Source organism: Hoplias malabaricus, chromosome 2, assembly GCF_029633855.1.
Source record: "Hoplias malabaricus isolate fHopMal1 chromosome 2, fHopMal1.hap1, whole genome shotgun sequence".
NCBI classification, from domain to species: Eukaryota; Metazoa; Chordata; class Actinopteri; order Characiformes; family Erythrinidae; genus Hoplias; species Hoplias malabaricus.
This window is the reverse complement of record NC_089801.1, coordinates 46,015,825-46,031,971: the sequence shown is the minus strand read 5'-3', so window position 1 is coordinate 46,031,971 and position 16,147 is coordinate 46,015,825. Positions and strand designations below refer to the sequence as shown.

Genomic DNA, 16,147 nt, shown 5'->3' with positions numbered 1-16,147 from the left:
CATTAATATATATTACTCTGTCTCCATCATAAATAGTTTTAAATCTGACAAAAATGGTACAGTCAACCAGGGTATTCTGTACATGAGAAAACAGCATTTATCTACAGGGAGAAAGAGGAGAAGAGTCACTACATGGCGGTATATGCCACTCTTTGTCTTAAAGGTCTGTTTCCTAATTTTAAAAAACTGCGTATAACAATTGTGCCCATCATGTGTTGCTCAGGATTCAGCGTCTTAGCAAAAAGTTGTTTGTTCTTTATCACAAGTGTCACAACATTAGCGGGGTTGAACTGTACAAGTTCGTTTCATTCACTTTAGCTAAGTATCTCAGTTAGCAAAATTCAACGTATTTCCAATTGATTGGAGAACCAGGGCCTGAGGTTATCCTCAGGTGACTGATGAGATAATGGACGGTATTGTTTTCTATGAATAGATACAAACAGAAATATGAAAAATGAAATGTTTCAGCAGGCAAATGTGATCAACAGTGCCACCAGTGGTTGTCAGGTTTTTTTAAAGGAACACTCCAGCATTTCCCACCTCAAATGCCTTTTGGCTTCTGTTATAACTTAATTTTAACCCACTTGATTTTAGCCCGCAGGTTTTCTGTTCTCTGCTAAGCGTTGAAATGATTGTTGTATGTGTGGTCTCAGAGTGAATTTCACAGATTAGCAAGACACTAGAGTATTACTTTAATGCTGAAACTAATGCCAGGGTTCAGACCTGAGTAAATTGTCCATTTTTCAACTCCCTTTAGCCTTTGTGTGGTAATGACTCTGTTTTAGACCAACGTTAACCATCTTCACAATGTGCTGCTGGCACAGGATTAGCATGTTAGCGTGACGATGACATCGGTAGTCATGTTGGCTTAATTCATGAAGTCTTTCCAAGCTGCCAGGTATAGATCGATAGATTGTCTTTTACCAACTCCCTAACCTGCTTAAACCCTTTCGGATTGGGCTTTGCAAAACACATGCAGAAAGTAAAAAAATAAATAAATTCAGCAACTTATGCATTTGGAAAAAAGTTTTAACTTACACTGACCGGCTAAGGCATTCTTCCCTAGAAACTGCTGCCATGTTGAAAAAGATTTACATAAGCAGGGGTTAAATAATACTGAACATGAGACATCTTGACTAGATGTTATAAGGTGAAACCACTCATTACAGGGGATAACAAGCTTTTGAAAAAACAGTGTATGCTGTTAGCAAATGTAATTGGTTGAATTTGGGACCACGTTAACGTTAGCACTACAATGTTGAAAATGTTTCACGTGCACAAAATTTGGCAGCAAGTGTGTTCCAAACTAGCATGTGTTGCTATGACAAAATGTTAAGCCGGTCAATGATCAAGCATACTATTATTCTTATTTTCTTGCTCTGAAAAGTTAGCAGCATTTGTATGCTACAGAAAACCAGTTGCAGATGAAATGCAATCTATGAAAGCCTATATAGGCTGTTGCAAAAAGTAGTTGACGCAAGGGCACATGAGCTGGAGTGATTGTGACTGGCAGTAAAATGATGATGCTCGCTCTCTCCTTCTTCTCTTTTCCATCCCTTATCCTCGGCAGGCAGTCTCAGATGGGCTGTCGCTGGTGCTATCTCGTCCACTCTGCTCCCTCTCCTCTATTTCCGCTCCTCTCCTCTCCTGTGCGGTGTGGTCAGTGGCGGTCGTAGGCAGTGGCGGTTGTGGCAGCAGCAGGCCCTGCCCCCCGCGTGGTGGCACTGTAATAGTACGGCGATCCTGGAGGGATCACAGGAGGCAAACAGGGTCCATTATCCATGTTAATAATAATATTGATTTTCCTAATGAGCTACATTTTGTTATAAACTCACTGGTCTCTTCATCTAAAAATGCCAGCCTTGCTATGTTCTAGTGTGGTTTGTGCTAGCCATCGTCTATCCTTCATCTGGGGTCAGTATATGGCCTGAGAGCTGCTCTTGTTTAGTATTTTTGGATGAACCAACAACAATCACCTTACATACTCATGAGTGTAAAAACACCCAACGGCTGTTGTGATACACTAATACCAGGACAACATACATGCACATATACACACTCAGCTCCATGGTTTAAGGAGTTATTACAAAGACTTCCATTTATTTTGTGGAGACTTACCATAACTAATAACTTTCTTAACCTTAACACGTCTTAACCTTAAAACGTAATGATTTACATAAAAGGGACATGACTTTTGTCCCCATAACGACAACACAATGTGAGTGTGTAAACAGATTTTGGTCCCCACAATGTGATGAATATCTAGTGTACACACACAAACACACACTATACTTGTGAGGACCTCCCTTGAATATTTATTGCTGTAGCTAACTAACACTACACATAAACCTGACATTAACCTTAATCTCAGTAACCAAAATAAACAATTTCACTCCTTTAGTTTTTCACATTAGAATATCAGTTTATATAAAACAAGCATTACAAGCTGTGAGAACCTCCAAAATGTCCTCACAATATGACAAAATGTGAGCCTCTCTTATCGTGTGGACATCTTTTCCTCACAAACATAAAAACACTCCTTCAGGCACACACTAGCATATCTGTGTCACTGCTGTGCTGCTAATGGTCAACTAAGCAATCTGATGGTCAGAATCATTGCACCATGATACGCACTGTTATACTGGTGACTGACTACAAATTTGATTGAAAAACAAGTGGTTAATTTTAGATAGCTAGCTGGCTAACTCATTCATTCGGTAGTGTCATTGAAAGTGAATTAACTGAACCCAAACCAGCAGGATCTCACAAGTGGATATTAATTTACAGGTTTTAGATAACATATGAAACACAACCTACACAAAGCATACAGTCAGTTCTGTTGCTGGTGTAGCAAGACAGCTAATGCTCACATATTAATATTTCACAAGCTAGTTCTAACCATACAGTAGAGTAAGAATATTGCTTCACATAAAGTGTGAAGTGTGTTGATACTGTGTACTCTTGCTATAATGCTAACATTAAGATGTATAGAATGTTTTTGAGCTTCTTGTTAAACTGTATATTTTCTATTATCAAAAAATGCCCAAAATGTCCTATGTCAAAGCTAATGGCCACTACTTGTTTTGCATATGAGTCCAATAAACTCCCTCAGACCCTTTGGAACAGGGCAGAGTGGGCTCCTGGACATTAGCATGATGTGCAGAGATGGAGAAGAAGGTGACTATACCAGTTTTAGTCTATGCTGTTATTCTTACTGAGATCTAAAATGACACAGTCATTGGCCGAGGCTGTTCCCCGCGGGAAAAAAGCCATTTCCAGCCGATAAGACACAGATCCATCTCGATCAGAGCCCGCTGTACTTAAGCGCTGATAGACCTCTCAGAGATGAAAGGCCTTTAGTATCACACAGGCTTAAGAACTGCCCATTTCTCTTCATTAGAGGAGAAAGAGAGAAAAGGACTGAGAGGGAGAAAGGAGAAGAGAGCAAGAGTGGGAGGTGAATTGGAAAGAGATGTTTTATACCATAGCTGTTGTAACAAAATTTTGCTTCACAGCAACAATAGCCCATGGCGAAAAAAATACGTAGGAAAGACTTTTTTCAACCAATAACCAATGGTTATGGTTTTATCAAATCTTATACATTTTTGTGCCTAAACTAACAGCTACAATTTTAATTATTAATTTATGCATTCCATTTTAATAATCGTGTTAAAATAAAATGTGTTACACAGTATTATATTGTAGAAATTGCTGAATTATTTTCAATTTTACAATAGGGAATACTGTCACAAAGTTTATTTTTATTATTATTTTGTCACTGTATTAAATGTTCAAATGTGTGCGAGTGGTTGGTTGTGTGTCAGGAATACCATCCCTGTCCAATGAAAAATCTCTTTTTTTGTGTGTATTTTTAGTTTACTACATCATTTGAACAGAGCAAGTGTGCTTAACACTGTGTAATTTCATGATGAACAGACCAACAGAAATGCTCCAAAATTACTTGGAATAAACTCTTTTTACACTGAGTTCCATTGAAAGGTAAGAAGATTTTTTTGTCCTTCTGTGAAGTTGCTATTTTGGTGATACATGTTTTTCATTGGACAGCGATGACATGTCACATTATGGGGACTTGTATTACTTGTGCTTCCACCAGCTGGTCCTCACTATGTAACAAATTATTTTTTAAGGTTTTAGGGATGGGTTAAGATTAATGCTAGTGGTGAGGTTAGGGTTTAGCTAGTAGTACTTATAAAAAACTTAATGGTAAAACGCCACAAAATAAATTCAAGTCTATGTAATGTCCCCACAATGCACATATAAAAGGTTTTGTTGGGGAGATTATCTGACACGGTGTGTTTGAGAGTGGGTGTTGACACCGAGGTGACTGAGACACTGAACTTTTGAACATTTTATAGACTCACAACAAATGTCTGTCAAAACAGTGTCAGCTTTGATACACCCAGAAATCCCCCAGGAAATCTATTTCACACACACACACACACACACACACACACACACACACCTCAAACTGCTGACTGCTGTCCCTACACCCTCTTTGTAAAAATTAGTAATGATTTTAATATCATTGTTATCAAGTGAACAAGAAGAGGCTGTTATATGATAAATACTATATTATAATACATGGGCTGTTATGTATAATTGTCAAGTGATTAGAAAATACACTCGTTCTTTAGCATGCTACATACTCTAAAGGACTTTTTGGGGGTCTTTTCGTTATGTTTCTGGATTTATGGATTATTTTCTGCTGGACAATGTTGAGAACAACATCCATGACTCCATACTTGGGTTTCTGCCTTTCTGGTGCTTAGGATTGTTTTTCAAAAATTGACATTTAATTTGTTCCCATCTTAATAAATATATGTTATATTTATTCCAAGAACAGGCCCCTGGTCTAATCCTCAGTGGTTTGTACCTAGTGCCCTCCTGGTGTTTGAGATGTTCAGTTTTGGGTCTCTCTCTGTGTGTGTGTGTGTGTGTGTGTGTGTGTGTGTACGTGTGTACCTGCAGGCTGTGGGGTCTGGCTGGGGAACAGACCTGATGATGCTGCTCTCTCTGAGCCCAGAAGAGAACCATACTCCTGCTGGAACACTGTGAAAAGAACAATACACACATATATCCATCTCTTGCTCTGCATACATTTTTTCCCCCCTTTCCCCCTGTTCTTCAATGGTCAGGACCCCCACAGGGCAGTTGATAAATCATTCTCAGTGCTGCAGTGACACTAACATGGTGGTGGTGTGTTAGTGTGTGTTGTGCTAGTACGAGTGGATCAAATACAACTGACTGCGCACTCTGACACACCTACCTCATTGGTCCACCTTGTAGATGTAGGGTCAGAGACAGTAGCTCATCTGTTGCTGCACAGTTTGCGTTGGTCTTATTCTAGTCCTTCATCATTGGACAAAAGATGCTGTCAACAGGATATTTTTAGTTGGTGGACAATTCTCAGTCCAGCAGTGACAGTGAGGGCTTTAAAAAGTCAAGCAGCACTGCTGTGTCTGATCCACTCGCACCAGCACAGAACACACTAACACCACATCAGTTGGCTATTGAAGAAGAGGGTAAACTCTGCTGTTAAGTTAGTGTGATGATACTGCACTCACCCAGCAGACTGGGGTTGGGGAACCTCCAAGACTCGTTGTATGTGGAGTACTGCGGGTGTGAGTACGGACTGCCAGAGAATTCACCTCCTGATGCAGGAAACAAAATCAACAGCAGAGGTGGTGGTGAGAACTGGTAGACAAACTGGAAGTCGCACTCTAATCCAGGTGAGTCTCATTTATCCCCGAGCCCTAACACTTAGCCCTAACCCTAACAAACCAGAGAGAACAGCGTTTCGACACAATCATAGACATTTCCTTTAAGGTGGAACTGGACATTTTAAACAAAAAGCAGCCAAATGATTTTAAAGGTGTATGATGACTTAAATGTAATTACATTTATGTCCAGCAGCACTTCTCTGAAATCGTTGCAGACTGGCAGCAGAGGGCCACTGAAGCACTGCTTTTTTGTGCTCTGATGATGTATTGTGCTGAAGAAGCATCGTCCCATTTCATAGGTAAAGTTTTTAACATTACACATTGTAACTGTTCCAAAAGGCATGGTAACACTTGAAAACAAGGGGTAAGGGTAAAATGAAGAAAAGGGATTCACCCTGCAAAGGGTGATCATAACAGAATCAGGCTCTTAGTGTTCTCCTCAAAGAATGTTGAGCTCAAGTGATAGTGGGGCAGACTGAACAGATGCAGGAGGTGGTCTCAGAGGACCTTTGTGCTGATTTTCCTCTCCCAGCTTGTCAGCATCATGTGATAATATATATACAAAGCAAGAGCAAAGACACATAGTAGCTTCCTGTGCATTTACATGGCATGTAATATATGTTTTAAGAGTTGATGAAAGTGAGAGCTGCTGATAGGTGTGTGTAGGAGAGAGAAAGTGTAAGACTCTAGGACTGCAAGTGTCAATTTGCGATGTTTTTTCTTCACCGTTGCTTTGGTAGAGCTCTCTCTCTGTCTCTCTCTCTCTCTCTCTCTCTGTCTCTCTCTCTCTCTCTCTCCCTCTCTCTCTCTCTCTCTCTCTCTCTCTCTCTGGGGATTTCTCTCCCTTTGGTGACCACCACAAGCTTAGAGGGGTCTCTCTCTCTCTCTCTCTCTTTCCCCCACCCTCCCTCCATCTCCTGCTCTGTCGGTTCTGCCTGGCTGCTTTTGTGGACCCCTCTTCCCCCTGTGTGTCAGCCCCCTGCTGAAAGAGAGAGTGAGAATGAAGCAGAGAGAGTGAGAGGAAAAGAGATGCACTGACGAATAAAGGATGAAAAGGGGATGAATGGTACAGGAAGGGAGAGTTGGGAAATAGCGCTCACTCATAATCAGATTTCCTTCTAATTGATATTTATTCTAGTCTCAACTGATAGGATTAGTTTAATACAGTAAAATCTTGTAATATAATTGGTACTAATGTTACTCTGTGATTTCAGTTCTGTCTGAGTACCATATCTGTGATTTTTATACACTACATCCGTTTCTGCATCCATAAAGATGATCCAGCTTTTATCAAAGAGAGAATTCATTCATTTTCTGTAAATGTTTCATCCTGTTCTGGGTCTCAGTGTGTCCAGGGCCCGACTAGAATCATTCGCACAAGGCGGTAACACACCCTGGACAAGGTTTCCTGTCCACCACAGGCTTTCATACACACACTCTGTGGAAAATTTCATATACTCACACTGTCACTCACACACACATCTGTGGACAATTTCACACACTCACCCAGTCACTCACACTCAATTGCTCCGCAGTTTAAGGCAGGGGAATTTATACTTCATAACTTCATGTTCTATTCCTTAAGACCATCTCTGAAGCATAAAAACACTGGTGGAAACATGGAGGTGACCATGGAACGTTTGGTTCCCAGGCCTGGCGTTTCAGGCTGTTTGGGAATGGAGCTTGGATGATGAATAAGATAAAGAAGCTGAAAACGGTAGAGGAAGAGTGGAATGAAATGAGGGGAGAGAAAGAGAGAAGGCAGGGGCAGGGTTCTAAAAGGTTGTCAGATGAGAGAGAAAAGTGGGGGCGAGGGCGGAGCCTCTGGGAGACAAGGTTACGCCTCTTCCACCCAACAAGACCCTCAGAGTCATGGAGGCGACGAGGCTCTGACAGCACGTAGGATGATGGCCCCAGACACCGCTCTGCTGCTGCTACTGTTGTTGTTGTTGTTGTCATTGTGTTTGTCGTAGTTGTTTTGGTCAGGGTTTGTTTTGCAGCGCTCAGGGACTCGGCGCATGGCGGAGGACACTGAGCTTCAATGCGTCTTTTGTTTACTATTCCCCACAGTCCGGCTCTGGGAAAGTGAATAGAGGAGTGGGGAGGCTGGCCAACAGCTAAGAGATCAGCACTTGCTTAAATCCTGAGTTCCAGTTTCAGAATTCCAAAATGAGGAATTGATTGTAAATTTTTTTCAAATCCACCACTATCAGCTGGTGATTAAAATCCCTGGCCCTATCACAAATGATATGCCCAAAAACGGGTAGAGTGGGGTCAATCATTTTTCATCCTGCTGCTAATTCAACGACCCTGGATAACCCAACGTACTGGAGGAGAGGTCCAGCTAGAGCCGATTCTTTTGCCCAGATGTCCCAGAGATGCCCTGGTGGGCTGGTACTGTGTCATTCAGTGAGAAGTCGGTCTTTCCACACCCACCCATAGAGGGAAGTCTATAGTGCTCTCCTAGGACTTCACCAGTGATTGGATCAGCAACCTCCAGACTGTAGGGTCAGTGTTTTAAACACCAGGCCCCTTGGGAGCACAGACCATGTTTAAATGTGCCTGTGTGTATATTTTATAGAAATTCATTAAATTTATTTTAACACCTATTAAAATTTACCAAATTTGGCCACAATTTCATCTAGCAATGTAAATACAGTTTCGCTGCCATTCATTTCAGAATGTAAATTACACTCTGGTGCTGAAATATGTATTAATTATGTATTAAATATCACACACAGAGAGCTTATGTTTTGTCTACTAACTCACTTAACTCCTCCATGTTTGAAGCAAAAGATGCGCTGTGTCATTAATTTTGTCTATTAAAGCTTCTGTGTCGAATGCTAAACCTCTCCCTGAGACTTTTACTAAAAATCATTATCATCATCATCAAAACTACATTGAGATATTACAGTTAAGTAAAAAGAATGGTTTCCTCTTACCAGTTTGTTCTGCATATCACAGTATACATTTGTTTATCTCCCAAAAATACTAGGAGGTGCTAGCATTTTTTACTTTATTGCTGTGATTATATTTTTAAATCAATAGACACTACTAATAAAATTCCTTTTTCCTTTACATTTAATCACATAAACATTATTTACTTATTTATTTATATATATATTTGGAATCACATTATTTAACAAAATATAAAATAAAAATGAAATATTATACACTGTGTTCATGATCATCGAAATCACCATCTTTTGTTGGTTGTATAAAAAGGCAAATAACAATTGTCGCTTTAACACTACACCATAAAATGTGTTAAATGTGTCATTTTATGAGTTACCATAAAATGGAGGAATGTTTGGATTTTGAATTACGGGTTACACAAAAAATGTTACTTGTACAATTAAACTGGTAGCTTTAGCACAGAAGCTGCGGTCAAGTGCAGGTCTAAGCTGTAATTGGGTGGCTGTGGAGAGGGTTAATGATTGAATGGTGCGGTCCCCTGAGAGAGACTGTTCTATCAGTGTGACTCTCGGCGGGTTTGGAGGTGTGTGTTGGTGCTGGCTGGTATGGTACGAAAAAGCTGGAGGAGAAACAGAGTGCCAGAGAATGAATGAATGAATGAATTAGTCAAGGGTCAGCGGTGATTCTCATTAAAAACAAATTACTGATGTTGAGAGGGGACAGCTGTGAGACTGGAGCCTAATGGCCCCCACCATTCTGGCTTGGAAACTCAAATACCCTGCATCCCAGCACCACAACCCCACCAACCGACCATCATCCCCCACTCCACCCCGCCCAACCCCAACCTCTCCAACTTGCCCCGTCCAGTGTCCCACCATCCCCTGGGAACCTGCTGTCAACCTGGTAGACGGGGGGAGACAGGAAGTGGCAAAGACAAGCCCACCTCCCACAGGGACATCCACAGAAAGAAAGAAGAGAGAGAGAGAAAGAGAGCTGATCACAGAGAATGCGGTTCTATAACGAAACTAAGACAAAACCATGACAAGCATTGTTGAAGATTTGCTATTACGATAGCTTTGCTCTTCTTCATGCCCATTATACATTCTCCACGACACACATCAAAGCCCTTTTGAGATCCCTGAAGAGTTCTCTCTCAATTGAATTTATATGAATTAAGTCTGGACCAACACAACACTGCTGACCACTTCTTAGGTGAGCAGCTAAATTAAATAAAGCTGCACTGTCCAGCTGAACTGATCTGAAGTCAGTTCCAAGTCCAGTGTGAAATCTCCAGGACACGAGTGATGTCAAGCACACACTAAAAGATTCTGAAAAAAACGTTCAAGATCGGACACCCTCTCACATCTAAAGACAATGCCACATAGTTTTCATTCTCCAACTATGATTTTACCACAAAGACTGAGAATCTTGCAGGTTCACTATTTGCAAGACTGCATGTGGATTCCTCTGTAGGGATTGGATCCAAGTGAGTAAAAAAGAGTTTCTCTCGCCAGTTTGTCATGTGTATCACACTACACATTTATCTCCTTTCTAAAAATACGTGGAAGTGTTAGCATTTCAACTTTATTGCTGTGATATTTTTATATCAACACACACTTTTAATATAAATATTATTCCAAAGTGTTGATCTTACATTGATTATATATGTATATAATATGTGTGTGTACAAATATATTTTAAAGTGTTTTTGTATGACATAACTGTTGTGTAGAATTTGTTTATCCTTTTTTTTATTTTACTTTTTTAATTTGGAACCATTTTATTCAACAATAAATAACCTAAAATATAAGTATTCATATACTAAGTTCACAATGCTAACATTGAAATCACCATCTAAACCAAAACGTACATATACTTTAGGATACAGTTTTATCCCCAAGAACAGATAAATTGATGCTTATTTCTGATGGAACTCATAACGAATGCAGTTCGGAATGAATTGCTATTTTCAAACAACTTTGAAAACAAATATTTAGGCAATTGTTTGTTAATAAAATGACAATTGTAATTTTTAATACTATGCAAGTGATACCATATAATCACAAATGAGCAACTACAACTACATTCCTCAATAGGGGTTTGCTCTCTGCACTGAAGTGCAAGTGGAACCACCACTACTTATCAGTGACTGCCACATCACCATCTCTTTGCCACTTCCACTGTCTGAATGCCAACTGATCAAATATAGCTGATTGGTCAGGAGCCCCCTGCTTCAGCAATTGACATGGTAGGGTTCCCCTTAGCATTGTATCTGAACATGGTAGGTTGGAACACCATGGGACTAAACTGGGGTGCTGAACACGGAGTGCACATTGGTAGATTATGCCTCATTTAAATAATCTGCCTCACATGAGCATAATTACATTCAAATGTAAGCAGTTTTCATACGTTAAATGCAGTACATTGCAATGTTTATTGTTTTTTACAGTGTCCATGTGATTATTTGCATGAGCAAAGACTTGTGACAATATTAAACACAGTTGATTTTATCTGAACATTAAGACGAGAAAAAGACTGAGTTAAGACGCTCTCCTGACCACTTGCACAAAATGATCAAGATGACAAAGGAGCACTGCAACTTTAGCAAGACAGTTAAGTTGCTTGAAAGGCCATTTGGTTTAAGACCAGAATTAGCCTGTTGTGAGAGTCATGTCTAGAGCCTGTGTGTTACAAAGCTGACTTGAGTTTTAAGACTGTGGAGTATGAAAATGTGTCTGTCTGAATCAAGTCTTTAGTCTCTAGCCAGAGATTTGAGGCTTGATACTGTGGAGTGTGTCTGAGAGTCAAGTCTCGAGACTATGAATGAATGTAAAGAATTCACCTGGCACCATTCCTGTGAGTGAGGGGGTGGAGTAACTGCCCTGTCCAGCTGGTGGGACGTGAGGAGGGTATCCTGGGAGTGTAGTACTGGCCAGATCACGACCTAAAAGAGAAGATACCATTTACTGATGACATCACATCGAAAGGCACATGAAAAGTCCCATACCCTATGACCACTGTTAAGATGGTCCATACATAGACCATTGTTAATGACATCACAACACAAGCAACACAGAAAAGGCAATCATTAATTTAAATACAACCCAGTTTCCCGAAAAGTTGGGACATACTGTAAAATATACACTTATTATTTGACATCTGCAACACATTCAGCAATAGTTGGAATGAGTTAAAAATAATGGGGCAAGTTCTGAATCATTTCACTTCAAGCAGGTGTATATAAAATTTATAAAAAGGGCATTCATCAAAGAATCAGTCTTTGCAGCAAAGATGTGCTGTGGCTCATCACTTTGTGACAACTTTTTGTGTGAGAATTGTCAAACAATACAAAAAACATTTCTCAATTCAAGACTGCACAGAATGTAGGTCTTTCACCAGCTAATGTACACAATATTGTGAACTGATTCATGAAATTTTTTTGTAGGGCAAGGCTGGACACCACTGCAATGTGTGTGACCTTTGAGCCCATAGACAGCACTGCATGAGCAACTGTCATGCTACTGGAGTCAGTATGGCCCCATGGACTTGGGAGTAGTTCCAAATATTTGATCAAAAAGACCAACTCTCCAAACTCTGAAAGGAGAAATCTCTACCGAATGCAGTTCAGCTGAGCTCATAATTCACAAGACAACGAAAAGTACTGTGGTCAAAAGAGTTCACGTTTCGTGAAAAATGCAAAGGTTTTCCATGCAAATGACTTCATGGACTGTCAATATCTGTTATGATATGGTGTAGGGGGTGAGGATGCATCTATGCCAACAGAATATGACTAGATGTGGAGGTGTATATTGGGATTATAGATAAATGTATGCTGCCAAGGCTATGCTTTTCCTGGGAAGTCCATGGTTATTCAGCAAGACAAGTCCTTATTTTTGTGTGTTACAACAGCATCACTTCATAGGCACAAACTGCTCATGCTTGATTGTCCTGCTCAGTTCCCAAATGATTAAACAAAGTAATAGTGATCACTCTTACACCACTCTTTTGGAGTATTATACAGATATTGAATTCTAAATATTCTTCTGTTTACAAAACACAATGAAGTTGTTCAGTGACAACAAATAATTTATTTAGATGTTTGACAACTGGGGTGGTATATCAGTCTTAACAGCCTAGTTTCAAGGAGCCTGCTTTATGCAAAGGGATTAAAGAATGTTAGAATATTTATAATTTAAAAATCACACATCTTACTGATAATGTTAATAATTATACACAGGGAGTAATCTGTTTAGTGTACAGGAATTAAGTATTATTATTAAGGCCATTATTCTATCCCTTTTCCAAAAGTGAACACAGTTCTGGGGTCTTAATCAAATGTCTGTGATCTGATTGGTCAAAATAACACAATAATCAAATCACACAGCAGCAGTCTCCCCCTATCTAAACAACTCTGTTAAGAAATGGCTGTTCATTGTTTTATTCTTTTCTTTCTTCTTTTCTGCACCCATTGTGATAATTTTGCTGTTCAATCGCATCTTTTCACGACGTAGTGTCCACTGTGCCTGTTTAATGTATCGTTCTTTCTCTATCTGAACACCTGAGGTTGTGTCTCTGTGGGTTTCACTCTCTTTGCTGTCCTTTTGGTATGTCTGGACAGTCTACATACCCTCTTTTACTTCTCCCTATCTTGCTCTGTTTCTTTCATTCATTTTTTCACTCTGACCCTCTTATTAAACCTCTGCTTTCTCTCTTCCTCTTTTGTCCTCTTCTCATCTTCATGTGCTCCTTCATGTCTCTTCTTGTTCAGTATTTTCTGCTTTATCATTTTTTTCTCTCTCTCCCGTCCCTCTTTGTCACTCTCCTTTTCTGTCTTGCTCTTTCTCACACTCTCTCTCTTTCTATCTCTCTCTCCCTCTCTAACACCTACTGTCTCTTGCTATCTTTCATTTTATTCACACTCTATCTCTTGTTAAACCACAGATTTTTCTTTCTTTCTTTTTCTTTCTTTCTTTCTTTCTTTCTTTCTTTCTTGTGCATCCTTCATGTTTTCTTTCTCCCTTGATCTCTCATAGTTTGTGTGTGCGTGTGTGTGTGTGTGTGTGTGTGTGTGTAGCTGTATTAAGCAACATGACTGGCTGTCAGGCAGAATCGTGTGTGTGGTTTTCTGGTGCTGAGCTCAGATCACAGGCCATTCATCATCATAAACACTGCCTCATTTTTCCCACTCAACGCACACACACACACACACACACACACAAACTACAGCTGAGCACAGATAGTCACAAAGAAAAAACTGAACCAAAAAAAACATTGCTGTGAGGATTTGACTGCAATTAGCCACCAGAGTGTAAGTGAGGCTGGTGCTGATGTGATGTTAGATATAAATCGCAACCACACATCCCAACCCCACTCAGGAACCCAGCCTAATGCTAGGGGTCTTTATACCCCTATGGCCATGTGCAGCTGCGGTTGAACATGCCATTACATTTGTACAGAGGTACACCCTCTGAAAGAAGAGAAAGAGAATAAAAAAAAGGAGTAAGCAGAGGGGTAGGACAGATAGACACATCTTCCGTTCTCTTTCCTTCCGGAGCTGCCATGTCCAGGCTTTTAGTAAGTGTGAGGCGACAGAGAGACATTAGTGAAGACTGGATACTAATCCACTCCGGGTCAGCGGACAGGGCGCCCACGCAGGGGAAAGGGATAGAGAGAGAGAAAGAGAGGGAGAGAGAAAAAGAGAGAGGGAGCAGACAGGGCCGTCTCCTCTGAGAGCCATTGTCAGCCAGAGTGAGCAGCGGGTGGAGGGAGAGGAGAGAAACGAGTCGTTGCTGTGCAGAAGAAGTCAAATCTGACAAGACTCTGGGTGAACTAAGCTCTGTTCCTCAGTCTATGGTACTTTTCAATACACCACCACTTACCACCTACTTCTCAAATATAACTTCTAAAATGAAGGGTACTTAGCTTCTCCTTAGCTACCACCAAAGAAAAAAAATGTATTCAAACGTTCATTTCCACCAGATCACCAGTATTTCCACACCAAAAACAGTATTTTCAAGGTGTTTAGACAACAAATAGACCTCAAAACACTGCAAAGAAAGAATTTATATGCAGACATTGCTCTATTTCTGCTCCTTAGCTGGGTAATATTTGCTTACTTCTTTTCTGTAGATGGAATTGATTCTAACTGCGCTAACTGCATAAAAGTAAACAGACTTCACAAAAGTGCTAGAAAACTAAATTACTTATAAGTTACAAATGAGTTTCAGTGGTAATTAAACAAATTCAACTTCAGCCACGTACAGTTTTTTCCTCAAACACACCATTCCCTCTTAAAAGACATGGAGCTTCTGAACGTAAACAAATGAGAGAACAGCTTTTCCCCACAGTTGTGGACATTTCCTTTAAACTGGTCAGTTTATGAAGTTAGTATTGGCATTACTCGCCAACCTCTAATTTGAAAGGCAGCAATGTGAGGCTGAAGTTAATCATAGCCATGTTAATCATAGACGTTTCACCTTTAATACCACTGCTATTCCTCTCTTTCTTAGTATAAAACACACAAAACACAGACTTTACACCTTTAATCTACACATATTTGTCTGGACTTTACCAATGCTTTGTCTGAAACACCACTACAACTCATTCCAGAAATACTAGATATATATTCATATATGTTTATATACTCTAGGGGGCATTACTGAGGCAAAAGTGTGAATCAGATTTGAGAAGGTCTCTCTCTCTCTCTCTCTCTCTCTCTCTCTCTCTCTCTCTCTCTCACACACACACACACACACACACACAGGTTCTGCCCTCCTTGGAACATCCTCAGTGCAAATTCCCAATCCCATGATTCCCTCGTTATGACCTGTGTCCGAGGGGCTCTTAATTAGATCCGGCTCATTCCCAGTTGGAACGTGGGAGTGAGGGGTAAGATGAGATGAGTGAAGGAAGGGGAGGACGTGTGTGTGTGTGTGTGTGTGTGTATTGCAATTACAGGCCTTCCTTTCTGTCCCTCTGGACAAATCTGCATGGGAATCATGGACCACTGTGTTTAACAGATCCTGGATCAGGTTTAGATAGACATAGATAGATTTAGACAGACATAGAAATTAGCTTAGATCAGCTCTGCATGCTATTTCTGTTTTGATTTAAAATGGTGTTTAAACACAATTGAACATTAAAACAGCAAGAAATGTAGACAATATATTTTTCTGACCTTTTTCACTATTTAAAAAGACTACAAAAGCCAGCTGCCCCTTACTCTGTGGGAATGCAATGCTGGTGGAATATTAGCGCTAAGCTAACATTTCTTTACCTGACACTAGAGGGTAAGACTGTGGGCCTGCTACACTGGGACCAAGGTCTGCTCCCGTCTGATTGGCCAAACTGTTCTTCATGTCCTCCAGACCGCCAGCAAGGGCCGAGTAGTCCGTCTGCTGAGAGAGAGAGAGAGAGAGAGAGAGAGAGAGAGAGTATCAGTTTAGCTCCTGAAGTCCTCAGCAGTGGATGAGTTAGGTGGTCTGTATATA

General features: G+C 40.3%; 1 protein-coding gene across 4 annotated transcripts in view; it reads right to left on the bottom strand.

The window, feature by feature from the left end:
- Window positions 1-397: 397 nt before the first annotated feature.
- pax5 (paired box 5) overlaps window positions 398-16,147 on the bottom strand; it is a 77,054-nt gene continuing 61,304 nt past the window's right edge. For 3 of the 4 annotated variants that reach the window (XM_066658477.1, XM_066658484.1, XM_066658487.1), the window contains 5 exons: window positions 15,934-16,054; window positions 11,500-11,601; window positions 5,586-5,672; window positions 4,984-5,070; window positions 398-1,743 (listed from right to left, as the gene is read on the bottom strand). In XM_066658477.1, coding sequence (XP_066514574.1) covers window positions 1,661-1,743; window positions 4,984-5,070; window positions 5,586-5,672; window positions 11,500-11,601; window positions 15,934-16,054 — 480 coding nt within the window. In that variant the 3' untranslated portion in view covers window positions 398-1,660. The remainder of the gene's footprint in view (window positions 1,744-4,983; window positions 5,071-5,585; window positions 5,673-11,499; window positions 11,602-15,933; window positions 16,055-16,147) is intronic. The other variant, XM_066658488.1, reaches the window with a different exon arrangement.